The sequence below is a fragment of the Leishmania panamensis genome (assembly GCF_000755165.1).
Source record: "Leishmania panamensis strain MHOM/PA/94/PSC-1 chromosome 20 sequence".
Classification (NCBI taxonomy): Eukaryota; Euglenozoa; class Kinetoplastea; order Trypanosomatida; family Trypanosomatidae; genus Leishmania; species Leishmania panamensis.
The window spans coordinates 1,477,113-1,503,688 of NC_025866.1; the positions used below are offsets into that span (position 1 = coordinate 1,477,113).

The 26,576-nt window shown below is 57.4% G+C and overlaps 8 protein-coding genes across 8 annotated transcripts, besides 1 other annotated feature; all 8 read left to right on the forward strand.

Annotated features, from left to right (window-relative positions):
• Positions 1 to 229: 229 nt before the first annotated feature.
• Positions 230 to 786: a repeat region.
• Positions 787 to 1,736: 950 nt separating this feature from the next.
• On the forward strand, positions 1,737 to 2,687 carry LPMP_203450 (hypothetical protein; the record flags this gene model as incomplete). The annotated part of the gene is made up of 1 exon (XM_010700245.1): positions 1,737 to 2,687. The coding sequence occupies one exon, from the start codon at positions 1,737 to 1,739 to the stop codon at positions 2,685 to 2,687; it is 951 nt and encodes a 316-aa protein (XP_010698547.1).
• Positions 2,688 to 3,597: 910 nt separating this feature from the next.
• On the forward strand, positions 3,598 to 5,064 carry LPMP_203460 (serine palmitoyltransferase-like protein; the record flags this gene model as incomplete). Its single annotated transcript, XM_010700246.1, has 1 exon — positions 3,598 to 5,064. The coding sequence occupies one exon, from the start codon at positions 3,598 to 3,600 to the stop codon at positions 5,062 to 5,064; it is 1,467 nt and encodes a 488-aa protein (XP_010698548.1).
• Positions 5,065 to 7,864: 2,800 nt separating this feature from the next.
• Positions 7,865 to 9,367, forward strand: LPMP_203470 (hypothetical protein; the record flags this gene model as incomplete). The annotated part of the gene is made up of 1 exon (XM_010700247.1): positions 7,865 to 9,367. The coding sequence occupies one exon, from the start codon at positions 7,865 to 7,867 to the stop codon at positions 9,365 to 9,367; it is 1,503 nt and encodes a 500-aa protein (XP_010698549.1).
• A 2,620-nt stretch (positions 9,368 to 11,987) lies between these two features.
• LPMP_203480 (hypothetical protein) lies at positions 11,988 to 13,703 on the forward strand (the record flags this gene model as incomplete). The annotated part of the gene is made up of 1 exon (XM_010700248.1): positions 11,988 to 13,703. One exon carries the CDS (start codon positions 11,988 to 11,990, stop codon positions 13,701 to 13,703), a length of 1,716 nt encoding a protein of 571 aa, XP_010698550.1.
• A 938-nt stretch (positions 13,704 to 14,641) lies between these two features.
• On the forward strand, positions 14,642 to 15,910 carry LPMP_203490 (actin-like protein, putative; the record flags this gene model as incomplete). Its single annotated transcript, XM_010700249.1, has 1 exon — positions 14,642 to 15,910. The coding sequence occupies one exon, from the start codon at positions 14,642 to 14,644 to the stop codon at positions 15,908 to 15,910; it is 1,269 nt and encodes a 422-aa protein (XP_010698551.1).
• Positions 15,911 to 17,080: 1,170 nt separating this feature from the next.
• On the forward strand, positions 17,081 to 17,929 carry LPMP_203500 (hypothetical protein; the record flags this gene model as incomplete). The annotated part of the gene is made up of 1 exon (XM_010700250.1): positions 17,081 to 17,929. One exon carries the CDS (start codon positions 17,081 to 17,083, stop codon positions 17,927 to 17,929), a length of 849 nt encoding a protein of 282 aa, XP_010698552.1.
• Positions 17,930 to 18,773: 844 nt separating this feature from the next.
• On the forward strand, positions 18,774 to 20,555 carry LPMP_203510 (phosphomannomutase-like protein; the record flags this gene model as incomplete). The annotated part of the gene is made up of 1 exon (XM_010700251.1): positions 18,774 to 20,555. The coding sequence occupies one exon, from the start codon at positions 18,774 to 18,776 to the stop codon at positions 20,553 to 20,555; it is 1,782 nt and encodes a 593-aa protein (XP_010698553.1).
• A 1,849-nt stretch (positions 20,556 to 22,404) lies between these two features.
• On the forward strand, positions 22,405 to 26,328 carry LPMP_203520 (hypothetical protein; the record flags this gene model as incomplete). The annotated part of the gene is made up of 1 exon (XM_010700252.1): positions 22,405 to 26,328. The coding sequence occupies one exon, from the start codon at positions 22,405 to 22,407 to the stop codon at positions 26,326 to 26,328; it is 3,924 nt and encodes a 1,307-aa protein (XP_010698554.1).
• Between the last annotated feature and the right edge of the window lie 248 nt (positions 26,329 to 26,576).

Below are 26,576 nucleotides of genomic sequence, written 5' to 3' on the forward strand. Positions count from 1 at the left end.
TTCTGCCCTCTGGAGTTGCAGAAGTCTCTCTTCTGCTCTGAACAGATGGCTCGAAAAGTCTCTCTGTGTGCAATGGATAGAGGAAACGCGCCGAGTACCAACGCAGGCAGCTTCACAAGAGAAGGCTCACCACGCTTCTGCGCGCTCTCTTCTACACACGAACTCGTGTTGCTCGCTTGAATTCAATGAATCCCCGCGCGTACGTGTACCTTAAGCACTTCTCTTTTCAACGTGTGAGCTCTCTCCCCCGTAGCAGAAGTTTAACTCCACTCTACTCGACGGCTTTTCACGGGGCGATCGCGTGTGGGGTGCGAAGCAGCTGCGGACACGCGCTACAGCAGTGCGCCTACCCAGGCATCTGAGCAGGGCCCCTGCTTCTAACTCTGCACACCTCACCCGCCTCGCAGGTCGCCTCACGGCCACTCCCGCTATGCCGGTCGCCGCCTGGTGCATCCCTCTCGGGGTGACAGTCAGTCTCCCCACGTCAGTACGCAGCGAGGGTCAAGTGGGGCACACTCGAGCCATGCTGCCGCTCTGCTCATCGTATGGGCGAGTCAAACGTGCTCACTTGCGTAGGCCACTCCGACGCAGCACCATCCAGGACCTGCCCGCTGGCACCAGCAGCGCTGCATCTCTCTGACCTTCCCTGTGGTGTAGATGCTTGACCCTGTCGCCGCCAGAGGTGGTTTGGGATGGGAGGGGAGTGGAGGGCACTCCCTGCTCTCTCTTCACAGAGTGAGGTTACTGGACCCTGAAATACCACACACGGAAGTGACCGTTGTCATCGAAGTGTGTATACCACATTTAAACAGTATGCAGCAGCGATCGTGAGAGAAGACATTCTGCTCATAGCCGTGGTGCTGCGATGCTCTGCTTTGCGCGACCATGTTCTCTCAAATGCGTCTCTCTCTGCTCTATAAAGTTGTCCCTATCGTTTCCCTAGCCGGTGAAACATCGCAGACGCGCAGCTTGAAGACGCCCCTGACGTTGCATTTGGGATGGCAGGTCAGTTCAGCTGGCTACCACGTAGTGAAGATAGGGCTGCGCGCTCATGACGTAGCCACGCTTGCGCTTTCCACCCCATGTGCACTTCTCTTCGTGTGTTAGTGTTGATTTGGCGCACATTCCCCGCAGCCCTTTGGCGAGTCGTCGTCGTTTGTATTTCTCCCTTGGCTATCGTACAGGGCTCTCCTTGACCCCCCACTCTGATGCCCAGACGATGCTCACGTGTCCCCTCTTTTCACCTTCTGCACTTCTCTACTCTTCTCTCTTTTTCGGCGCGCCCTCTCTTTCCTCGATATGCTGATGTACTCACAGGGACGAGTCTGACGGCGCTGCGACTCGCAGCGCGAGATTGCCCACCGTTGTCCGTTTCACGAGGCGTCGCAGCTACCGAAATTGTAAGCAGCAACTTCAAGCGCAAAACTTAGAGAAGGGGGTGAGGCATTCCTTAAAGCACCGAAACGCCCGTCAGTTGTCGAGTTAGGTTCCTACTCTGGCACAATTGCCACTCTCAGCTCTCTAGCCTCTCCTCTCTCGATCCGAAGTGATACATTCCGCTCGTAAGATGCGCTTGTAGTCGCGGTACCTTGGAATTTCTTTATGCTTCTCGTGATAGGACCATCTGGACGTCTGGCGCAGAGAGTCGAGCGCTTCCTCGCTCTCCTCAGTGTGGTTGCAGTGGCCGATATTCTTCCTGTCGTTGTCCGCTCACGCACCTCTCTGGAACGGCATGGATGCGGCAGCGCAACGCACCCTTTGCTACACAGGGGTCGAGCTCATCGTCGCCCAGGGAGAATAGCCGCCTTGCCTGGTGTTCTGAGTCCTTTCTACGACAGCACATGCGCGCACGCACATCAAGCCGTGACACTCTGCTTGCCGACCTTCAACTCATTCGAGCAGCAGCGAACACGGTGGTAGTGTGGCGTTGCTTCCTGCGGTGGGGTCTCTATGCGGTTCGCCGTGTTGCCTTGAGGCGCGTCCAGCACCGTGCTCAGATTGTTTTGTGGCGTCGTGTGGGTGCCAGGTGCTTTGCGTGGTGGCGATTAGTGACGGAGCGGCGGTTGTGCCGCGAGGTACTTTATGCCGAAGCTGCCGCACGAGAAGGTGTGTTGTTGCTGGACGGCGTCTGTCGCACAGCATGGGATAAATGGTGTCAGTGGGCGCGAGCGCATGTACGACAGCGGGGGAGAGCTGTCCATCTGGGACTAGTGAGCCGCCAGCGGCATGCGTGCCTTCGATTCCGCGCATGGACGTGTCATCTGCATCAGTGCCGTCAGCTGCGGGCTGTGGAGCAGATTCGATTCGCCGCCGAGCGGTCGCTGGCTCGCTTTACTCTGATCCGTTGGCGCCTGCATACCCTAGAGGGCTACCTCACTTTCCCTCTGCAGGTGCGGACGGCGCAACGAGTGGCGGCAGCGGCATTTCGCGTTTGGCAGCGTCGTGCGCTCATTGGCGCTGGTGCGCGATTCATCTGTCACGAGGCCCTTTTTCGCGTAGCGCAGAGCTTTTTTGACCGGTGGAAGCGATGGCTTCGACGGAGGTTACAGTCAATATTGCTACAGGAAGCGAACGAGGCTCGCCTTCTGCTCCACATCTTCTTGCAGTGGGCATGGATCCATCAGCTCCGCGCGTTGGATTATGAGCAGCAAGTTGCAGAGCGGGATCTGCCACGCCTCTTCTCTTGACCTTCTGATTTATTGTCCTGATATGTACTGAGGGAGCAGGAGCGCCAACGTGAAGGGGCGTTTACTGACTGCGGGCTCGTGTCGCCGTACAGGCACGCCCATACAAACGCAAATGTGAAGGCACACGCCAACTACTCAACTCTCCGCTACAAGAACAACAGAAAGTCGAAGGGCACACCAACAGCAGCGATAGCTACCAAGGCAACAAGATGATGATTGAAGTGAGCCCACTCATGGCGTCCTTGTGGAGTGGTGTGGAGGGAGGGAGGGAGAGGCACATGCGCCCTCTTTTTCCTTCTCGTCGAATGACCTGAAAGCCCACACTGCACGATGCGCATTTGTCTCCCACTCGGCGCCCACCCCGTCGCCCCCTCCCTCCACCTGGACGATGCCGCAGCGCGCGCATATAAAGAGACATTTTTTTTCTGGTATTTGCGTGTTGTGCGTACGTGCTGCTGTGCCACCGTCACCGATGGCGCCCCATCCTTGGTGAACCGTTCTGTGCTCGACGTATGCTTGAGCAACGTTTCCTCTGATCTGTAGCAGCCGCACCACTCAACTATGTAGTCTCTTTCTTCTCTTCTCCGTCTTGCTCCTCGCTCTCCCCGAGACAATAAAACCAACATAAAAATCGAACTTCGCACGCCAACGAATGCACATGTCCCCCCGTGAACCCTAGTCAAGCAGGAGAACACGCCTCTTTGGGGGGTCTCTTTTCCACTGTTGCGCTTTCATCTGTTGCACTCCTCTCGTTTTTTCCTTTTCCTGTTCTCCTGTCTTGTTGTTCTTCGTTCTGCGCGCACTCCATCAACTGCCGCCTTTGTGTGCCGCACCTCGACACACCTGCTGATCTTTCTTCTCCCCTTGTTCTCCATTGTTTTTCATTGTACAAGGCAAACGACCGGAAAACATGTCGTCTCTATCGAAAATGCTGGCACAGGAGCTGATGGACCATCCGTTGCACATCATGCTAGAGCTTTTCTTTGCCGCCGCGCTTGCGTATCTTCTGCTACAGCGCTGCAGCTGCCGCGAGAGGGCGAAGCCGCCGCATTCGATGAACGTACTTTCCCTTGAGGAGCAGGAGCGTCGTATTGCTGCATTTCAGTCAATTCCGTTCCGTGGTGAGTGCTCGGTGACATCGAACGTGCCCGTGCCGGAGTATCACGGGCTGACCGAGGTGGTGGGACGCAAGGGGTGCCACATCACCATAGTGCGGCCCGACTCGTCCGAGGCGGAGGAGTGTCTAGACCTCGCCACCTACGATTTCCACTCCTTCTCAACGATGCCGGAGATCGTCGAAGTTGCGCGGACGGCTGTGAACGCCTATGGCGTGGGGAGTTGCGGGCCTCGCAGCTTCTACGGTACTATCAAGCCGCATCTTTTGGTGGAGAAGGACCTGGCCACGTTCCTTGAGACAGACGACACGATTGTATACAGTTTCGCATATACCACCGTCGCCACCCTCATCTCCTGCTTCTCTGGTCGTGGTGACTACCTTGTGTACGATGACGGTGTCAGCTCCTCCGTGATGGAGGGCTGCATGCTGTCCCGCTCTGACATTCGCTCATACAAGCACTGTAACATGAAGAGCCTGGAGGAGAAGCTCAAGGAGGTGGTGGCAAAGGACGGGTACCACAAGCCGCACCGCCGCTTCGTCGTAACGGAGGGCGTCTTTTCAGGTACGGGCGAGATCTGCCCGCTGCCAAGTATCTTGGAGCTGTGCCATGAATATAAATTCCGTCTCGTGCTGGAGGACAGCTACGGCTTTGGCGCACTGGGCAAGTCGGGGCGCGGTACCCCGGAGCATTTCAGCATCCCAACGATGGATGTGGATGTGTACATTGGCAGCCTGAGCACGTCCATGGGTGCTGTCGGTGGCTTCTGCGCTGGCGCGTCGAATATGATCGACCATCAGCGCCTCGGTGCGACGGCATACGTTTTCTCGGCGTCGCTGCCCCCCTACATTACGGCCTCCGTCTCGCAGTCGCTCGCAGTGCTGACGCGTGATGCCACATTTGTGGCCAAGCTGCAGAAGCACACGAGGCGCATGCGCAACCACCTCCGTGAGGCGAGGTTCAACACTGAGAAGATCAAGCTGGTGGACAGCATTGACGACGTGTCCCCGGTGATTCTTCTTGCGGTGCAGCGGGCATACGTCAAAAGTGAGGGACTGAAGAAGGTGGAGAGCCGTCTCCAGCGCGTCATCAATGCCCTGCAGAAGAAGAAAGTGGCGGTCGTGCGAAACGTCTTCACAACAGATGAACCGGTGAACGCCGTCTCGGGGCTGCGTATTGTGCCCAAGAGTCTGGCGACGGAGGCCGAGGTGACAACGGCACTCGAGGCCATCGAGGCTGCCGTGAAGGCCGAGTTTGCGTAAGAGATGACACAGCTGCGATACCGAAAGTGACGCGCACCGGTGGGTTTCCTCTGTACTTATGGGTGGAAAGTGTGCACGCTGCTGACCGCTGCTTTCGCTTTGGGGCAGTGTAGGGGAGGGGAGGGGGGGGGAGGAACAAGTTGAATGGCGGGTCGTCCTGTTACCTTCCGATGGCCTTGCAGGCGTCTCCACCCTGCGTGGCGCTCACGATGGAGTCTGGCTTCTCTGCGAAGACGAGCGTCAGACTGCAGCCGTTCCTTTTGGCGCTTCCTCTCAGTCTCTCCAACGCGGTGTACCTCTCCACTGGCTGGTGAATCGGTGGATGTGCGGCAGGGCCCCTTCGTAAGAGAGAAGAACAAATGAGGAATACGTCACACACGCATGGCGTGCGAACGATGGAGGAGTGATGCGGCGCTAGGTGCACTGCGTGCAGCGAGGCACTGCACAGAGGGACACAGCCGCGGGTCAAAAGAGAGAGAGACATGTTGCCGATACGCAAGCTACTCTTCTCCTCCTCCCCAGCCTTCTTTGTGCTTCATGCCAGCGACGTCCGCGAGGTGCTTCAACAGCCAGCCGTGCATGCGTTCTGTCGGCGTGTAGGCACGCCGTCGATGGCGCAGGTGTGCAACCCCCGCAAAGGGATGAACTCTACAGTTTAACGGCTTTTGCGCTCTCCCGTTTTTTCCCCCATCTCTTGGCCACACCTCACACCAGCCCCTCTCCGTTGTCCCACTCTCTCCCTCTCTCTCCTTCTGCGTTCTCTTCACGCTGATGAGGTGCGCCGCCCCTTTCCTCGCGTTCTTTTTCCCACTTAATGGACGTCGTCTTGGCAGAGTTTGGTTCTGCGTTGCCTTGTCCGTACGGCAGCTTTTTGGTGAAGCGTGCGCGTGCAGGAGTGAAAGGCAAAAAACAAGAAAAGAGCAACAGCAATAACATGCCGAGCGGGACGCGCTGCTGCTCAGGCACGTGCACTCGTCTTGCAGCGTTGATACCAGCCAGAATAAGGCGGAGAAGTGTATGTCGTCTTTCCATGGAATGGCAAAGCGCGTTACGCTTGTGTGGACATGTACCACCCTCTCGTCTCTCGCACTGTGAGTCGCAGCACTCTTGAACATGTTGGACGAGTAGTGTATTGGCCGATGATTCAACAAGTGCATGCATGCTCGACTCCGCACCCTTTCGGTGTCTTTCACATGTCCTTGAGAATTTGCTACTTCCTCCTCGTTGCTATCCTCCTTCTCTTTTGGCTTAAGAATTGTTGGCATTCGTGCTGCCTCCCTTTCTCTCGCGTAGTGGAACGGATTCTTTCGCGGGTTTGAGTAATTTGGGCCTCGCTTCCTTCGACTGACTCTCCGCAAGTGCCACCGGTTCCCCCCGCCCAGCTTGTGGGTAAGAGAGAGGCGCGTGCCGTACCGCTGCACATTTTGCTGCGCTTGCCACACGTGCGCTCTTCTTTTTTTTTTTTAGTGGGGCCTTTGCTGCAGTTGACTCGTGCTCGCACGCTCCTACAGTCCTCCAAGCCACCACGATCACCTATCTCACTCGAACATTCCTGCCTTCCCTCCGTACGCCACCCCCGCTGCGCTCCTCCAGAAGTGTGCGCTTCGTTTTCCCTTTTGCCTTTCTTTTTATTATTCGTTTTCCTTGTTTCTCTCTTTTGTTTTCTCCCCTCCTTTTCTGTTAGCCGTTCCGCTGAGTCATCACCCGTGGCATTGCGCAGGCGTACCAACAGACGGCACACTCACGCGACGGTGGCACGTGTGCCCTCTCCCTCGTTTTGCTTACCTTCTTTTCGTCCGCTTTTCTGTATTCTTATTTCTCCATTCCTTTTTGCAAGCTCATATATTTGCCCCCCCCCTCCCTCCCCCATCGCCACCACCGCCTCACCTACCGTTGCCCAAACGTGCTCCGCTCACTCACACACTCGTTCGTCATCAAGAGACTACGAGGTGGATGAGTGGTCGTTTGTGTTAGGTCTGCCTGTGTCGTGTCTGCCCCCCCCCCTTTGTGCGTTTGTTTTCCCTCTCCTCGTCCATTCTCGCCTCGTTCATGTTCATTCTTTTTTTTTTTTTGCTTCATCGCGTACTAGATTCATGAGTGGTGGAGCCAAGTCACTGCACGCCGCACCTTCACCTTCACCTTCACCTCCGATCTCTCTTTATTTCATTAGGAAAACGCACCCACACGCATAATCTCCTGTGCCTTCTCCTCGTCTGGTACTGTGCTGGACTTCTTGTTTTATGATGTCTTCCCTCTCTCCTCGACTTGTTTGTCTCTTTATTCTGCACCACTCCGCTCCGCCTCATCGTCTCTTAGTCGCTCTGCAAGGAGAGCGCAGGCACATAGACGATTCCACACCCCTACACGCTTCTTTCTGATATTTTATTTTCATCTTCTCTTCCTCATCCCTTGTCCCCTTTTCCCTGTTAATGTGTACCCAACGTTCTTCATCGACTTCGCCCTTTCCCCTCCCACTCTTGTATTCGGAGATTGCCCATGTTTCTGCGCTGTGGACTCCGCATCCCCCTTTCACCTCCTTTCCATTCGCTGTGTGCCTCTTTCTGCTTTCTCTCTCTTTGTGTGTACAGACTTTACGCCTGCCGTCTCCCTTGCCCCCCCCCCTCCCCTCTCTCGTTTGCTCAGCCCCTCTGGGGCTCTTCCTGTCCGCACCGCCGTGAGATCGGGTGGCTAGTCCACCACGTCGAAGACAACAACAGAGGAGAAAAAAGTGTCACCGCAGTCTCAGTGCAGAGCTCAGGCAGCACAAGATAACAGAGGCGTAGACTCGTGCAGATAAACAATGGCCTTGCCTTCTGTGCTGCATCTAGGCTCGCACGAGCTGAGGCTTCTTCCTGTTAGTTGCAGCGCCGAGGTCTTGCCCGGCACACACCGCTGCAGCGACAGTCTCCTGACAGCGTTCTGCTTTGTGGGGGAGCTTCAGGCAGATGCCGTCGATCTCAGCGGCCAAGTCCGCGAAGCTGCCAGTGACGCTAATGGTAGCTGCGCGACCATTCTCTGGTACTACTCGCCGCTCTTCCAATTCGAGCAAAAGAGAATCCGAGTCGAAGAGGGCGTGATCGACGCAGCACTGACGAAGGAAGTGAAGGCGCGCCAGCACGCCGATGTGAAGTCTCCATCACTTCAGCTTGATGGCGCGGAGGCAGTGGAATACCAGGTGTCGTGCCCGATGCGATCGAGTGAGACGTCGAGTGCAGCACTCTCCGTGGCCTCTACCACTGCTCTTCCAGCACTGTATCTTCGTATCGGCATCTCCACGACATTCCGCGAATACAGATTGGTCATAGCTGGACCACAAAGCGCAGCCCTTGGTACTTCTATAGAGCTGCGCGCGCAGAGCGATGCAGATGTGGTAGGCAACGACGACGGGGCCTTATCAGGGCATGCAGTACACAAGCCACCGGCTCTGCAGCTTTTGATACCAAGGCACCCCACACTGACACCGCTCGACGCGCGACTGAGCGGCAGCGGTGTGCGAGGCATGGTGAAGCTTGCCCACAAACACAGTGCTGCACTGCGCCGAGGTGTTGTTCCCACAAGTGCGTCGATACGACGTGACGCTGTGCGTATTGAGGATGAGGTGAAGACGCCGCAGCTACCGAACTCCTTCAAAGCAACCCCCAGCACGGCTATCGTTGCCGCATCGCCGCTTCACGCAAGGAGTGAGGGGGCCAGCGAGCCGCACGAAGTGGTGTTTTCCATCCCAATCTCTCTCTCCCGCGAGGATGGTGAGCCTTCCCCGTACCCCCGGAAAGAAGGAAATTTATCACAGTGGGCGTTGTCTGTTGGCCACGATGGAACGTCCGAGATGTGTGCGCGCAAGGACGTCTCGCACGGCAGCCTCACTTTCAACGCTGCCGGCGGCTCGAGTGTCTCCTCGGCGTTCCTCTCCAGCACCCTCTTCTCTTCATGTATTCCATCCTCGACGCCGACCAGCGTGCCCAGCATTGCGCGCTCCGCCGAAGCGGACACAGATGACCTCCACTCTTCCTCCACCGAGGCCAGCGGCTCGTCTGGTCGCTTCTTTGACGATACCGACCTGGATTCACGAGAGATCACTCGTGTCTCGTCTGAGGCCTGCACCCTCCGGCCACAGTGCACGTCTTGCCCAACACCTCCAGCGACCCCGAAGCCATGTTGCACGCGAGGTCGTCGTCTTCGCATCCTCGGCAGCAACAGCAGTGGCCTACCGCGCTCTACCCACGCTCCACACTCGCCCGCAGTCCAAGGAATTCAGTTAGTGTTAGAGTCAGTCAGTGTAGCCTCACCACTGTCATCGTGGTAGAAGCTGCGGCGAGCCCCAACAGGTGACCCACATGCTCATCGCTGCATGTGTGTGACGCGTTGGTGAAACTGAGTAGAGGGCGTGCACACCGAAGGGCTGCAGTCCTTCATCGTCCATGCCGCTTACACTTGTTCTTTGTTTCTCTACTTTGCACTGTTTTGCCTCTTTGGTTCTTCTTCTTACGTCCCCCTTTTCACACCCTCTCATCGTTGTTGTTGTGCACAGAAACCTGCTGCCGTTTGGGAGGATTTTGCGCTGCTGATATGGACTGGTTTCTTGTGAGTCCATGTATGGATGAATGTGCATATATGCGTGTGTGTATGTGTGTGTGTGTGTGTCTTCATGTCCGTTCGACCCTGTAGGTCAATGAGGAGGAAGTATCGCTGGCGCAACAGAGGCCAATGGCGGCATCCACGTGCGCCACTGACGTGTTGGCGCCGGCGTATTCGTGTGGGGTGCTGGAGGAGGAGGAGGGGGGAGGGAGAGAAGGACGGATCGAGCGAGAGACAATAGCGTACACCGTGTCAACTCCCGACGGTTTTCGTATTCCTTCTCTTTTCGATCTGTCCTACGAAAAGGCCCTCTTTTTTTTTCGTTGTTGTTCTGCGTAGCACTGCCTCTCTGGGGTTTTCGGTTCAGCTCTGTGGATGTCGTGCGGAGCCACACTGTCCCCCTACGTCTGTCTCGTGGGTCTGTGCGTTGGCCTGGTTTGTGTGGGAGGCGCTTTGGTTTAGTTGTTAACTTTCTTCCACCTTGATGCCGCTGCTCCCCCTATAGTCTTCCCCCTCCTCCTCCTCCTTTTTTTTTCGTCGCAGTTTTCTCGTCCGTTTTCTCTAACGAGAGCCTCCATCCTTCTCCTTGCGTGCGTGTGTTCTTCTACGCGCTCCCCCTCGCTCTCCCTCTCCCTCTCCCTCTCCCTCTCCCTCTCTCCCTCTCTGTGCGCCTGTTCCGAGCTCTCCGCGCGTTCTTCGTTACGTGTCACTTCTTATCACCATGTGCAAGGACGATGAGGCGTTCCTTTGCGCTCTTTTCATGCTCCGTTCCTCTTTCATCCCTTCTCTATGCTTTCCTGTTCGCCGCCCCCCCCCCCCCTATGGGTTTTATTTTTCACGTGTGGTCTGTGTGGTCGTCGTTGATCGATGTTGTATGGAGGACTTTCAGTGGCATGTATCTCATCATACCCCCGCGCTTTATTTTTCTCGCCGTATAGCTCGATTTTCGCAGACATGAATGGTGCTCATGCAAGGCCTTCTCTCACGCTATTTTCCTCACTGCTTTGTTCCTCCTTCTTCCGCTATTCACTGCATTCGTTTTCTCCCATGTAGGTTGCTTGGCCCTGTTGTGTGTGTGTGTGATGTTGTGTCTTTAATGAGGAGGTGTCTGCCACCGCCTGCAGGCCCTCTCTGCCTGCCGCGTCCGCACGTCTCAGCACGCGCCTGCACGTTTTGGAGCCTCTTGCAGTTTTGCTCCATTTTTATCATATTTCATCTTCGTTCTGCACCCGTGCTCCTTTCTTCTGTTCAACCTGGCTGCTGCCGGTGTGGCGCTCGTCGAAGACTTCTCAGCAGGAAAAAAGGACACCGAGAGAGAACTGCACAAGCAAACCACCCACAGCAGCAGGTGGCGGCTCGAGATAACCTGCCGTCGCTGCTCGGGTCGCTGCCACTGTACAGCGACACGCCTTCAGCGTGTTACCAATGATCTGTGCTCGTGACGGCCTGTATCGCCATTCACAATCCTCTCATGATGTCATGTGTGACGAACGGCGCTTTTACTTGGTTGCTGGTCGTGCGCGAGTTCACGCGCGCGCCAGACGTGAGGCGGGCCCTATCGCCAGGATTTCCCTCGTGTGCTCTTCTCTTTCCTTGCCACCTCTGACGTCCTTACTCTCGCTCTATTTTCTGCCCCTCTTATCAACAATACTGCAGGTTTGTGTGACTGGAGAAGCGCGAGTTAGAGAGAGCGCATCGCCGGCATTCCTTCGTCGTTGCACACACCTCCACACCCACCTTCATACAGACAAGAGAAGAAGCGAATCAACGCACCTACGCGTACGCTACCACACGAACATTTCCCTCCCTCTCTCCCACTCTCGAGCCGGCGCTTGAAAGAGACAGAGAGCGGCAGCGCTGGTCCGCCGTTTTGTTCATTGCATTCCCATCGCTTTTCCTACGCACCCAGCCGCCGCCGTCTCCCTCTCTTCTCGACGAAGGAGAGAGCACCGACGGCATCCCAAGTCATGCTTGGCCGTCCTCTCCGGTACACCAAGAAGACGACTAGAGCAGCAAACACACGCACGCATCTGCCTTTTTCATAGAAGGCTGCTTGGAAGAGTACCTGCGGCCCATCATAGAGGAGCTCTCACCTACGCGTGTCTCCACCGTGCTGTTTACTCCTCACCCCCACTTTTGCGTGTCTACCCCATCTTTCGTCCTCTTCTCCTGGCCGGCACTTCGTCATTGCACCTCTGTCTGTCTTGTCGCGAAGGATCGGCTTTTAGCCTACACTGAAGGCCCTTTTCTTCCCGTGTCCCAGGCCTCCGTTTTTCCCCTTCTTCCCTTCTCGTTCAGGCTCTCCTCCGCCTCCCTCCCCTCGCGGCGCCGTTTCGACAGTCGCCGTGATGAATGGCGCTCGACGATTCTCAGCCGCCCCGGTGAACTTTGACCGCTTCATCGTGCTGGCTCGCTCTTACTCTCGAAGTTTGTCACCCGATAGAGAGCTTGACCAAATCCTGCGACCGTTTCAAGACCGGAGGGCAACAACAACTAACGCCACCAAGCGCGAGCCCCCAGCCAGTCGAGTGGCGACTTCACAGCCGCGCCACCAGCAGAGGGGCACGGGTGAACTCATTAACAATGAATTAGTTGCCACGCAGGTGCTAGACAGAGAGCCTTACTGGGGTTCCGCACAGTCCGTCGCGACAAAGCGAAGCACAGCGGCGAAGGCGTGTTCCTCTACTCGTGCTGCCACATCAACATCGCGCAGTGTATCCGGCGGCGCTGCTGTGACATCCTCGGTCACCTCCACCGACTTCTCTCGTTCTACCCTCGATGACAGCTGTGTTGGGGAGGAAACACAGGAGCTGGAGCGGAACTCGTACTCTGCCGATGACGTGGACCCCCTCCTTCACGCGGTCCTGCAGCTAGGCAGTCCTCTCTACGACCCTGTCAAGCGGCAGTTTGTATGTTGGCGACTTCACACTCTCGAGAAGCGTCCACGCTCCGCCTACGGCTCTATCGAGGGGGTCAGCTGTGACTTTTGTGGCCACACCGACTGGATCGAGGAGATGGCCGAGAGAGCGATGACCTCTCCCTCCGTGTGCACAAGCGTGGTGAAGGTTGAAGGAAAGGAGGACCTAAAGACGCCATCAGTAGGGGCACCTTTACCTGCTCAGGCTCGCTTGTTCTACCGCTGCTCCATCTGCCAGGTTGACATATGCCGAGCATGCTTGGCGGAGGTACAATCGGACGAGCGCTTTCACGTGCCGTGCTTGCAATGCCAGCGGTGCGGGGCCTTTGAAAAACGCCAGAATGCCCCGTTGCATCGGTGTGCGGAGGTAAGAGTCATCAACGTAGACGATGAGGTCGAGGTGAGCAAAGGTGCGCTGCCGCTGTTGATGCCGCCAAGCAGGAATACCGACGCTTTGCTGATGCCGCCAATGGCGCCACCACTGCCATCGGCATCGACAGTATCCGCGACGATGTCGTCAAAGTATAAGAGCACCTGGGTCGGAGGCCGAGTTCGTGTGGGTCTCTCTCGACCCCACCAGCGGGCTGTCAAAGGGGAAGCGGCGCCAGACGCGGCAGTTGCCGCCCGCGTCGAGAAGAGCGCCGGCTCGGTACCTCACCGAAAACGAAAGCGAGCTTCGCCGGTGGCGACCTCAGCTCCAAAGCAGCGTCCCAAGGAAGAGGCCAACGGCAGCACAGAGCTGTCTCAGCTCGGCGACGTCAGGGACAAGACTTACCACCAGCTGTGGCAGTCGTCTTCGACTGCTATGCCAAAACCCGCGTCGCCAAAGCAGAAAGAAGCGAATAATGCAGACGGCAGCGCCTCTCGAGCCCTTTTAGAGGCGACGGGCCCCCCATCCCCGCGATACGAGGTTCATCTCACCCCCCGTACGCCGGAGGAGGTAGGCGAGGTCGGCCGCATCGCCAGGGAACAGCACCTTGTCTGCTCACCAGCACCATCGTTGGCGAGGGCATGTGTGTTCTACTTCGCCACGCGCCTTGCTGCCGAGACATGTGTGGATCGCGCCACTGTGGCCTCGCTAGAGGCAGTCCTGAAGTGTAATGCAAAACCTGCGTGTAGCATGTGCCCTTCTCCCCTCCCCTTTTAATCAGTGCCGGCGCTACTCTTCACCTTGCCGATGTGCCGTGCGTGCGTGCCTTTGTTGTGCAAATGAAGGGCAATGGGGAAGAGGCTCGATAGCATCGTGCATCGCTGCCATGGGGAGAGAGGGGCTGGGTGCGCGCGGCAGTGCATTTGTCTGTCGGCGTCGGTGTACCTTTACGCAAGTGTGCCGTTTCGTTTTTTTTCTTTGCTCCTCTGTTGTCTGTTTCCTTCCTGTGCTCAGCGCTCTTGAAGAAGCGTCACCGTCTCGTGCTGCGCCAAATGGCATTTTTTAGCTGCGACAGGGATGGACGCGCAACGTACAAGAAAGAGAAGGGGACGGGAAAGAGAAGCTCATGAATCTCGTCGCAGTGTTGTTGTTGGGCCAGAGGGTCGAAGTCCGTGTTGCCAGCGGCACTGGCGCGGCAAGACGGTAGCCAAGCGGCACACACCCGTATTTCGCTGAGGAAGGATGAAGACGCCGCCTCTGAGGAGGTTCGCCTCCGAAACGAATAGTGGCAACTGCGATTCAGCGTGATTTGGTGTTGAGCGAATTCCAACTGCCAGTCTTGGACGAGTGTCTGCTTCTCTCCTTCAACCACCACCGTCTCTCCATATTTCTGTGCCCGTTCTTTTCGCACTCTTCTCTCTCCCCTCTCTCTCTCTCTCTCTCTGCGAAACTAATGTCGGTGTACGCCCCAATGCTTGTCTTGGTTGTGCACATGCTGGCATCTTCTGTTTTCCTCTATTTTATCACATCAGAGCAGCTCAAGCGAGTTTTTGTGCATCGGCTTTTGCATCGAGACGGTGCTTTACCTCCTGACGCTGCCGCTCCTATTGCCAGCAGTGCTGTTCTTGTGGTCGTGTGATGGTTGTATTTGTGTGCACTTCTCAAAGGGCCACGAAGCGTGTGCGCGTGTAGGTGCTCGTGAGTGTAATAAAAAAATGTCTGTGGTGGAGGTTGGCACGTTTAACGTCCGGGCGGGCTACATTGGCGACGCGACGTGTACCTGGTGTGTACCAGCACTGCGCGCCGCTGCCGCCCCGGAAGAAGTGAATCTTATTTCACTTCTGTACACCGCCAGTAAGAACCTCGACACGGCGCCGCTACTGTCCTCAGCCTTCGCGAATGATGCGGCTGGCAGAGATGAAGGCACCTCGCTGAGTCAAAGCGGTGAGACTGTCCCACACGCGCTGCTTCCGTTGTGGAGTCTGCGCCAACTGCAGCGCTATCCCAATACACACATTGACTCGCTGCGCCGACTAAAGCGAGACGTGTTGGAGAACGCTGAGCAGGACCCGCTCTGTCTCGTCCTGCCTGAGGTCTGGCACGAGCGGACGGACGTTTTGGAGGCGTTGTTTCAGCTCATCCTCGAAACCCCCGGCCTCACGACGGCTCTCTACTGCATGCGACCGAGTGTGGGATGGGCATTTGCGTCTGGCTCTGCCTCGAGCATTGTGCTAGATGTGGGCCATAGCCACACAACTGTTACCGCCGTTTTGGATGGTTACGCACTACGCCATTCCGTTGACACGATTCCCGTTGGCGGCGACGCCGTCACGGCCCAGTACAGCGAACTGCTGAGCGAGCACCGACCTGTCGTCGAGGCAGCTGCGCCAGCGTTGTCGCATAGCGTGGCGCGAGAGATTTATTGGTGCGATTGGGTGGCCGACGTGAAGCACTGCTTGGCACACGTACTGCCGTATGTGGGTGGAGTCGGCGATGTAGCGTCTGTTAGAGGGAAGGGACCTGCGTCAACGGCCGTCAAGGGGACTGTCGTGCGCGCTGCAACAGACTTGCAGGCACCGGACGGCACACGAGTGCAACTCGACGAGCGCAAGGCTGCTCTACCCTTCGAGGTGTATTTTGGCACAACTGGCGACGGGAAGCGGAATGTGGCGACACTGATGGCCATGTGCAAGCGACAGATGGACCCGGAATGGCAGCTGCATACAGTGCCGCACTTGCTTGCTGGAGGCGGTAGCCTTGTACTTGGCTTCCGCGACCGCATGCTGGAGGAGCTGAAAGCGCTGGACTCCTCCTACTTCCGCTGTGAGCGGGAGGGGGGGCTGAATGTGGCGCAGACTGCCGACGGTGCGTGGGTTGGGGCGTCCATGGCCGCCTCCAGTTCCTCCTTTGAGCCGCTGTGGGTAACACGCGGTGAGTGGGCTGAGGAAGGCGCCTCGGTGCTGTACCGTAAGCTCTTCTACTAGAGCGCAGTTTTTCCACAGATGCACATAGCAGAGAACGAACCGGGACGGCCTGAGCACCTTACCGCTGACTCATTTCTCCTCTTCCCTCTCTCTTCGCATGTTGCCGACTGCCCTCCTGTGGATACATCGGACGGCGACGCAGCTGCAACGAAGTGACCGTGTTGCTGTACTGTTGGTGAGTGCGCCTGATGTGCTATCTTGAACCTCCTCTGCGTTTGCTTTGTGGGGCCTCGAAGAGGAAGAAAAAAATCCTCACTGCCTGCCACGTTGCTGCACTGGATAACACAGATGATCTCCCCCTTCCTCTCCTGCTAATGGAGTGTGCAGACGGCTGTGTACGTGTATGCAAGTCCGTCACCACTTCTTTATGTTAGTTTTCGCTCTGCTTGCGCGTTACCGCCGCGTATCTCTGGACTTGTTCGTGGAAGAACGACACGCTGAAAAACAGAAAGAAGAAATGCTCCGCCGCACCGCCTCTCTTTCTCCTACGGTGCCTCTTTGCTGCTCCCCCTCTCTCTTTTTCATTCGTTTTTGAGCGCGTGTGTAGCGCCCAGTTAACGACCACCCGAAAAATCGTCGTGGTACGGCCTATGCAACACAATGTGAGTCCGCCGCGGTGGCCGATTTTCAACAAGGCGAAGAGGAGAGCTCCCTAGCCTCTTCGACTTCTTTTCTCTACCCCTTTGTCCCACTGTTGCATGCTTCCCTTGTCCTTTTCCCTTCCTCTTAGACTGGACATGAATACAGGCAGCCGCGTCTATTCTCCTTCTGTCTCCGTTGCGCGCAACTCCAGCGTGATTTGACACCACATTCTCCGCTTCACCACTGCCTCTCGTCTTTCTGCTTCACTTTGCTTTCTGCCTCTTGCACTCCCCGAAAAAGTGCCGGCCCTGCCGTTGTGTGCACGGGGGCATACGTGGGAATCCCTGAGACGCTCTGCGCGCGGCGGAGAAAACGCGCCCGCCTTCGCAAGTCTTTTCTGGTCTTTGCTCAAACCGCCGTCGCCGCCACCGCTGCGCGCCCTCCCCCCTTACACCCAATCGCTGTGTTGGCGCACATGCAGCTGACTCACTTCCCTGAGTAGCGCCGTACCTTTCGCTGCATCGCCGGAAAGGCGGAGTTTCAGCGACTCCCACAATGTCACTGAGGCGTACGGGGGCAGCCGCGGTGATGGAGCGGCGCGGTGAATGGGTCGCTTTGCTGCGCTCCACGTTGCCGCAGTTTACCGAGCGTTCTGCCGCACCGCTGGAACGCAGGCATGCCGCTGCCGTTCTCGGCCCTGCACCCCGACGCACTCTCGACGAAGCCGCGAGCTCTCTCACTGCTCCATGCTCTTTGCTGTTGCCATACAAGTGGCGCGAGGAGGCAACACAGCAGCTCATCACCACGCTGCATGGCATTGTCCCGCCGCCGCAGGTGAAACAAACAGATTACTTTCTCTGCTCCCTCATACACCCCTCTTATGTGCAGGCAGACACGATGCACTGTCAGAGTGACTCGGTGCAACGAAGGGCTCAGCAAGAGCTTCGCCGCAGTGTGTGCATGCCACTGGAGTTGACGATGACTGGGTGCAAGAGTCTTCGACTTCTGCGTGAGCTGACCCACTACGTGAAACAAGGGGCAGCAGCTGCAGCCGCGTCTGCAAGGACGGCATCAACCCTTCCAGTTGCGCAGGTAGGTGAAAAAAGCGAGGCGCGGGGTCCGTCAAAGGGGCCATCGTCAAGGTTATCTTACCCACTCGATGCCTCGTGGCCAGAGCTGAACAGCGCTGATACAGCTGCATTTCTGCAAGCGTTCCGGCAGGCAGGACTGGAGTCCCTTGTGCTTTACGACAGGAGCTTCTTCGCTGCTTCTTCGACCTGTACGGGCGCGGATGGCGCCGTACCCGGCGAGGTCTCCTTGGCTGCCTTTACCGCACTATGCGGCAGCATTGAGCTCGTCTCCGGATGGTCCAGCTTGTTGCAGTTTGTGGACCGCGTGGCACGTGAGCAGCATGGCCTTCGAACCCAATGCGTATGAACACGTGTAGTGGGGTGGTGATGTTGGTGCGCGTGTGGTGGCACCGTCGTCTCTGCGTTCACTCTTGTTCCTTTTCTCGGGTCTTCTATTGTGCGCTTTGGGTGAGCTGATCCTCACACGTGACAGGAAAATGAACAGGGAAAGACACACAAGGAGGATTCATTCGTCGCTGCGGCAAGAGCGGTAGTGGTTGCTGAGAAGCACCGGTGGGTGGACGAGCTCACGGGCCGCTCTGTCGAGAAGCAGGCCCTGGAACAACGATCTTTTAGGTGCACGTGTAGCGATGTGCCTCACACGCCCTGTGTGTCAGTGGCTGCTCCAGCCATTGACCCCAGAGGACGTGGGTGTTCTGGTGACTTTTCGGTTTGTTTGTTTCCTAAGCGCCACAGTCTTCTGGGTGTATGTCGTACTGGAGTAGGCACACACACACACACCCACACACACACACACGCACAGCCCCACTCATCCTCCACCTCTGCGTGTGCGTGCGTGTGTTCCTGCTTCCTCCTTTCTCACCCTTTGGCATGCTGACCTCCACTGGGACTCCGTGGCGCACTGGAGAGTTTTTTAACCCCTCCCTACTTCAAACACACTTGCTCTGGGAGCAGCGGCGGTGTTGTGCCATCGTTGCGCACCACAAGCTACTCGCATCGTCGCCAATTCCTTCTCATTCGAGTGTTAGACCCACTTGCGCCCCAGGTTTCTTCGGTTCTTTGCGTTGCGGAACCCTCATCTTGGCCCTCACATCCTTGCCCCCTCCTTCTTCCTCCACCGCACCTGCTTGTCATTGCCGTAACTGTTGACTGTGAGACTAAGGGAAAAGCGAGTCACCAACGTGCACGCCATGTCGTCCCTCGACGCAAAAGTGCAGCAATGGCTGGCGTGGGACCGCGATCCAACTACATGTCAGGTCATCGAGTCCCTGGCAGCCAAGAAGGAAACGGCAGAGCTGCGACGTCGCCTCGAGAGGCGCATGAAGTTTGACACCGCCGGTCTACGATCCACTATGGGGGCCGGAAACGCTTACATGAATAGTCTCACTGTGCTGCAGACGGCTCAAGGGCTGGCGGCATACATGAAGCAGCAGTTTTCCCCCACGGAGCTCTTGCGCGGAATTGTTATCGGCTACGATGGGCGACATCACAGCCGCAAGTTTGGCGAGATCACAGCCACTGTCATGCATCAGCAGGGCATCAAGACGTACTTGTACGCCCACTGTGTCCCCACACCGTTCGTACCGTACGGGATAGGGTTCCTCAAAGCGTTAGCTGGGGTGATGGTGACTGCTAGCCACAACCCCAAGGAGTACAACGGCTTAAAGGTTTACTGGACCAATGGGGCGCAGATTGTCGCCCCGCTTGACGCGTCGATTGCAGCCTTCATCAAGGCGAACCGTACCCCACTCGAATCGTCGTGGGCCCCGTTCACCGCGACCGATCACGTAGACCCGTACGACGCCGTTTTCGAAGACTACTTCACCACACTGCGCTCTTCCTACGTCCCGGCTAGCGACGCGTCCGCTGTGCGCTTCACCTTCACCGCGATGCACGGCGTAGGCACTCGTTTCACCACATATGGGCTTCAGCACGTGCTGGGACTTCCTGCGTCGCACCTCAGCGTTGTGGCGGAGCAAGCCGAACCGAACCCGGACTTCCCCACTGTGCGGTTCCCCAATCCGGAGGAAGGAAGGTCGGTGTTTGCCTTGTCCTTTGCGACAGCAGAGAGGCATGGCGCCTCCGTCGTTTTGGCAAATGACCCGGATGCGGATCGCCTGGGTGTGGCAGAGCGCCTCTCCGATGGGGAGGGGTGGCACGTGTTGACGGGTAACGAAATCGGTGCACTGCTGGGATGGTGGGCGATGGAGCGAGCGCGTTGGAAGGGCATCGCGCTCGACCACTGCCTCCTGATGTCCACGGTCGTCAGCTCATGTATCCTCAAGACGATGACGCTCAAGGAAGGGGCGCAGTACTCGGAGACACTGACAGGCTTCAAGTTTATCGGCAACAAGGCGATGGAGCGCAGGGCGAGGGAGGGGTTACAGACGCTCTTTGCGTACGAGGAGGCGATAGGGTTCATGTGGGGCGATCGAGTGATGGACAAAGATGGCGTGACAGCTGCGGTGGTTGTCGCCGACCTCGCCTGCTACCTCCGAAAGGAGAGGCACTGCTCGCTGCTGGAGCACCTGCAGAGCTTGTACCGGCAGTACGGCTACCACTTCACGTACAACTCGTACGTGACAACCGATGACCCTGCAAAGACAGCGTTGCTATTACAGAGCATTCGCACTGCGGTGTCGGGGAAGTACCCTACTCACGTGGCAGGGCGGCCAGTGACGCGTGTGGTAGACTACGCAGCACAGGTAGACACAGCCGCGCCTTTGGGCCGGCCGTCTCTCGGCAAGACGTCCATGATCACCTTGCACGTGGACGGCGGCATGCAGATCACCATCCGAGGCAGCGGCACGGAGCCGAAGATCAAGTGGTACGCCGAGTTGGTGACCAAGGATGCGGCGGGGCAGCAGACGCTAAACGCGTTCGTAGTAAAGGCGATACACCAGCTTATGCAGCCGCACAAGTTCGACCTTGTCATGCGCAGCGAAGACGCCGAGCTGTTTAGTAAGCTCTAGCACTATTACTCTCTTCCCCCATTCACTCGGTTCATCCACTTTTTGGGGCTGGGGTCCTGTGAGCGTGTGTACGTGTGTGTGTGTGTGTGTGTGTGTGTGTGTCGTGCGCGATTTCAGAGCGATCGGTGCACTGATCTAGTCGTGGGACTACCACACCAGAGGTCAAAGAGCACACAAAGCCTCTCTCTCTGGCGCGCTTCCCCGTCCTTTTTGGCGTTGATACGGCGCCTCTTCCTTTAACTTCCGCTCTCGTTTCTCTACGACGTCTTCTCTTCTACGATGCGCTACTGCAACAATGACGTGTGCATTGACTTCCTCTTCTTTCCCTGTTTTTCTTTTTTTTTTGCTCGCCAATGCACGCGTGCAACGGAAGGACTGCCTCTCTGCTCTCCACCCCCGGTGGAGTTCAAATATTTGTGTCTTTATTTTCTGTTGCTCCCCCCTCTCAACTCTGTCTTGTCGTCGAAAGGGGAAACGAAAGAGGGTAGCACATGCGTTCAACGCATCCGATCTGTTAGAGGCTCGGCATTGCTCCTGCGTCTACTCTCTCTTCCGCACCCTCGTTTTCGTTTTCGTTCGCTTTTTTGACTTTGTTTCCCCACTTTCTACCTCGGGAGAGCTGCTGGTGCTGTCGTTGTGCTATCGCTCGAGTAGCGCACTGGTGGGTGACCATTGCCTACTAAACATCGTCCACTACATTCACATGTGCGTCTTCCTTTCTTTTTTTTTTTCGTTTGCCCGTTGGGTTTCTTCGTCATCTTGACGCTACGCACATCGCAGCGAGTCCTTCCCCCGCGACATCCACGTGCGCGTGTGGTGTGAGGCGCTATACCAATGAAGAAAGACCTAAAAGCAACGCGTACAGAGCGGACGGGCACCTGCCCATATGCTGGCTCGCTTACGTAGTACGTACTTGCTTCAGCACGCGACAGATGCCTGGCACAGGCGCGTTTTTCCTCAACTTGCGGACGTACAGAGACGTGCCGTTTGTCATGTCACGCGTTATTCTACTGAAAGGTGAGAGTGCGAAAGCGCATGAGTTCGTGTAGTGTCGCCAGTCGTTTCGTCCTTCGTTGAATTGTACACCTTTTCTTCTTCACCTCCTAATCACCGCTGTTGTATTCTTCGCTCAACCATGTACTCCCTCTTCTTGTTTCGCCTCATAGCCTACAACAGCACTAGAGTCGTGCGCAGAATCTTGTCGCGTACTTGCGCGTGCGTCAGCGGTATGAGGAGGGATGTTGCGCAGACATTACATCTAACCCGAGGAGGAAGCAAACAAGACCGTAGATACCTCCCCGCTGTTTTTCATCGCTGCACAGACGAAATCCCTCTCATCATTTGTGGGCGTCTCCGACCTTCTGTTCTTGTCACACTCACGCCCACACAGCGGACGTTGGTGAAGAAGCGTACGAAGCCACCTGCAGAAGGCCACCTCCACACGGTAGGGTCTCTGGCGATAGAAGATTGAGAAAGGTACGGGCTATTGCGCGTGCTCTTGCATTGTGCGGGGCGGGAAATACGTCTCTTGGAAGTCCGGTTGTTTTTCATCGCACTACTGTTTTCGCCGTGAAAGGGTGAACGTTGGATTCCTCAGAGCTTCGTGTTGGCCCATTTGCCTTCCACCTTTCCCACCACACCCCTCCTGCTAGTGCATCTCACACGTCGCAGTACGCACGCGGTGAGCCTCCTCCCGCACGACCGTCCCGATTAGCGCCGCAACAGGGGGGAGGGCTGTGCTGGCAGACTGAAGGATCGCTGAATTGTACTCGTTCATTTCCTCGTGTCGCGCGGTGTTTTTGCTGAGTGTCTCTTTTTGCTGCTCTTTGCTGTTGGTGCGCCCCCTACCATGAACATCGTTTCGGCAGCGCCTCCGCTCTCATCGAAGGTGATTCCAGGATGCAGCAACACCCACAGCAACAGTGGACTTCCCACTATCCTCTCTGACCTCGGCACCTTTGCATACCAGTCCGCGAGCTACGGCCCGCAGCAGCTGCTTGCGTGCAGCTCTGCTGTGACCAACGCGGGCGAGGTTATCTTTGTCTATGACATGAACAGCATGCTGCTTATACAGTCTCTCAGCGGACACAGGGCTGCTGTTACAGCGCTGCTGTGGCGTCGGCCCCCGGTGTCGTACTTGCAGACAGGCCTCTTCCTGTGGAGCGGCGACGCAAGCGGCGCACTGATGTACTGGGATGTAGGTGAAGGCGTAGCGCTAACATCGATCCAGACGCCGTGTCATGGCCTAGTGCAGTCGTTGACACTTCTTACAGACGACCACCTCCTTGTCGCCACCCAGGAGGGCTCAGGCTACGTGTATAACTCACACCTCATCGACAACACCTCTCTTCCACCCGGCAGTTTTCCACTAGAGGTGAAGCAGAGCACCCTACTGGGCAGCACCAGCAGACCATCGATCGTCGCTTTTTCTCGGCTAAGCGACCAACATTCTTGCGCTGTTGTCCTGGGCGACCGTCTGCGCATCTTCAAGAGCATCCAACTCGAGAGCGGCGCCGCCCCTCCAGTGGCAAAGGACCTGATCTACGACAGCAGTGACGGTGCCGCCACAGTCATCGATGCCATTTTCAGTGATGCGCAGGAGGAGTTGCTGTACTTTGCGACACGCAACACGGTGGGGTGTTACGATTGGAAGCTGGAGGTGATGCTGAACGAGTCCTTTCTGTGGATGCCGGGTGAGGTGGAGTTTCGCCGCATCTTTCGCTCGTGCGCGAGTGGCGTAGCGGCGCGCGTCGGATCGTGTAACCAGGAGTCCATTGCATCTTCTGCAAGCGATGCTGCTGCCGCCGCACAGGTGCCCATCATGTACTCGTTCGGCTCCGATCAGCGACTTGCCGCGTGGCACACCACCCGTCACAACCGCTTCACCAGCGTTGCGATGGATGTGCGCGGGGTGCGCATTAACGCTAAGCGGTGCTTCAACGTTGCGCAGTCGGAGCTCGACTCGTCCCGGTTTGCAGTGCTGTTCGAGGATGGCGCCATTGCGCACTGGCAGTACATTTCACGAACTCGTCGATGGAAGCTGCTGGACTGTTGGCTTGCGCCTCTGGTGCGCCCTGTAGCATTCTGCCCCGTTGGTGTCTATCACTGCTGCGTGGCGCTGGAGAGCGGTCATTTTATTCTGATGGACATCACGCACAGCATGGCAGTTCGGCGGTTCAACTTGGTTTATTCAGGCGGAACACAGATTGTGCTGCTGTGCGGGTACAAATGGAGCGACCTCGTCTGGGTCGTGTCGGACCGCGTCCAGCAGTACCGCCACCACCATCAGGTCTCGCTGATTGACACCCGCACAGGGGAGGTGGTGCGAGTCCTGCGCAAGCCGTCCTCGGTGCCAGAGCAGACCCGCATGAAGGAGATCACGATGGACACGACAACCACGTACGTCCTGCTGACGTACTGGAACGGCACATTTGAGGTTTGGACAGCGGCTGACAGTCGACTGGTTCACATCCACGCCGGTTTGGGTGTTGCAAATGTGTCGTGGGCACCGCCGTCGATGCGGCGCTGCTTGAGTGGTGTTCAGGGTACACCGCAGCTACTCGCCGTTTTATTCTCGGAGGGCACACTGTCGCTGTGGTCGGTTTACAAGGACCGTGTGGTGGTGAGCCGCGACGCTATTTCCCTCTTTCACCCAAGTGTAGTGGAAGGGTCAGTGCGGTCTGCAGTGGTGGGGGACACTCTTGTAACGTGGGATAGTCATGGCAACGGCGTCGTGTTGCGCGCGCAAGGGACGCGGTTGGCGGTGCGGCGCCTACGCGATGCTCCGCCAAACAGCGGAGCTGCGATGTGCCTTGGCGGACTACCACCGCCGTTTCGCGCGACGAGCGCGGCGGAGTTCATGAGCTTTTCGTCGCCGCTAGCGTGGACGACGTCGGGGTCCTTCGCACACGACGGGGACGACGACAATGGGGCTGATTCAACCGGCACGGACGCTGTGGGGTCTTTCTCACCACCGACCACTGACTTTAGTGCAGCCCGCGCCGTGGCGGTTCTCTTTGAGAGTGGCGTGTTTGCTATCTGGGACATTGCAACCGGTGAGTGCCGCGCGCTATCCTCGGCTGGCATGGCTGCTGATGTGCGTGCTTTGTCGCTCTACTGGGCTGGCGGGTCGCTCTGTGTGCTGGGCGCGGACGGCTGCCTCTACGTCCTCGACATGACCCTGACTGAGATGAACAGCAGTGTGAGGTACAGGGCGCTGCGGCGCCCCATGAAGAACGTGGCCTTTCTCCTTCCTGCTCACCGTACTTATGTGCAGGTGGCCCTGGAGCTTGGCACTCCTCAGTCGGCTGTGGGCGACGGAGCCCAACCTGCTTCGCATTCCTTGGGCGCTCCCCCCAGTGCGGTCATGGAGGCGGTGTCAGCCTCCGCGCGTCCCTGCCGTGGTCCATTTGGGCAGCTCCTCACTGAGGACATACGTACTTTACAAGATGAGCTGGAGCTCTACCGCACCACGATGGTGCCGCGTTATGTGCTGCTGCAGCTGAGCCTCTGCGGTTCCGCCGCGGTGACCACGGCGCCAGCTTCCCCTCTGGTTTGGCTGAGACGCGCTGCAGTGGTCGCCGGTTTTTTTGGCCAGCCAACGAAGCAGCGGTTTATGCAGCTTGCTGCTGATGCGCTGTGCCACTGGTCACCGTCGGCGGTCGTGCGCCGCGAAGTCGGGTGCCGTCCTCTTGGAACCTCCTCCCCTGCCGATACCACACTGGCCGCCGAATCAGCAGATCAGCCTCCTGCGTCATCTGAAAGTGAGTCGCTCAATGCAGCCTCCTCCAGTGTACCACAGACGTACGCCTGTGCAGATGCGTATTCGGAAGCGCTTGCCCCTCCCCACGTTGTGCGGCGCAATCGTATCCTCCTTAATGAGCAGCGCACCGCCGCGCTGCTTTCCAATACTCACAACCACCGCGCCAGGGATGACTGTGTGACGCGACTCGCACTTGCACGTGACTGGCTGCGACTCGAACACCGCCAGCATGCCATCGAGGTGCTGTTGGATGCGTCGCCACAGTCCACGAGGTACAACGAGCTGGCCACTCTCAGCATGTCTGTGGCTGCCTCGACCGCCGTCAAGTCGTCTTCGGTGGACTCAGCATCCTCAGCGCTCTTTGCCGCCTCCGCGAAGCGTGCAGCGGCAATGTTGCTGGCCCAGGGAGACATAGAGGCGGCCGTAGAGAAGCTAGTGCTGGCTGGCGAGTACCGCAGCGCTTGTGTCACTCTCCAGTCAAGAGGTCGGTGGCGCGATGCTGTGCTCCTCGTCAAGGGAGTGCCTCAAATGCAGCGGCCCTTGCTGGGGGAGGTGCTGCAGCGCTGGTCGGCGCTCTCCGTGCAGCGCGGCTACCGCCTGCTTAGCGCCGCTCTTCTACTCGCCTGCGGCGGCGCAACAACGAATGAAACGCCGCCGCCTCCACTGGCAGCTCTGTCCCTGCTGATGGAGTCGGCCCATTTCACGGATGTGGCTGGGGTTCTGGCTCTTGTGCTGGCCCAGTATTACGAAGTCATTTCCGAGTGGCCCGAGACGGCTGCAGCGATGTCGTCATCCATCTCACTCGCTCACTCTTTAGGCATCCCCCCAGCGCAGCCGGTGAGTGCCAGTGCCATGATGGACAACGTGCTGCATGCCTTGGGTGACTACAGCAGCCTTCTGCATACAATCGGGAACTTGGCAGGAGAGGAGGTGGTGCTACGACAGGCTGCAGCGCTGAAGGCGTCAATACGGCTGACCGTCAAAGACAACACAGATGAGGGTGGGGGCTAATTGGGGACCACTGTACATAGAGGAAGAGGCAGGATGGTGGTAGTGACTTCGGTGAAACACGACTTTTCATTTTCTCCCTCCTCTTGCGCGGTGTGGGCGTGCAGTGTGGAGTGGGGAAAGGCGGAGAGGAGCGATAAGCAGCCACCAAACTGTGTTGTTTGCAGCGTCGACCATGCCATGTGATCTTGTACTGACGTGTTGTGTGCTCTGTGTCGACTGCTTCGGGGAAAAAAAAGAGCCACAGAGAG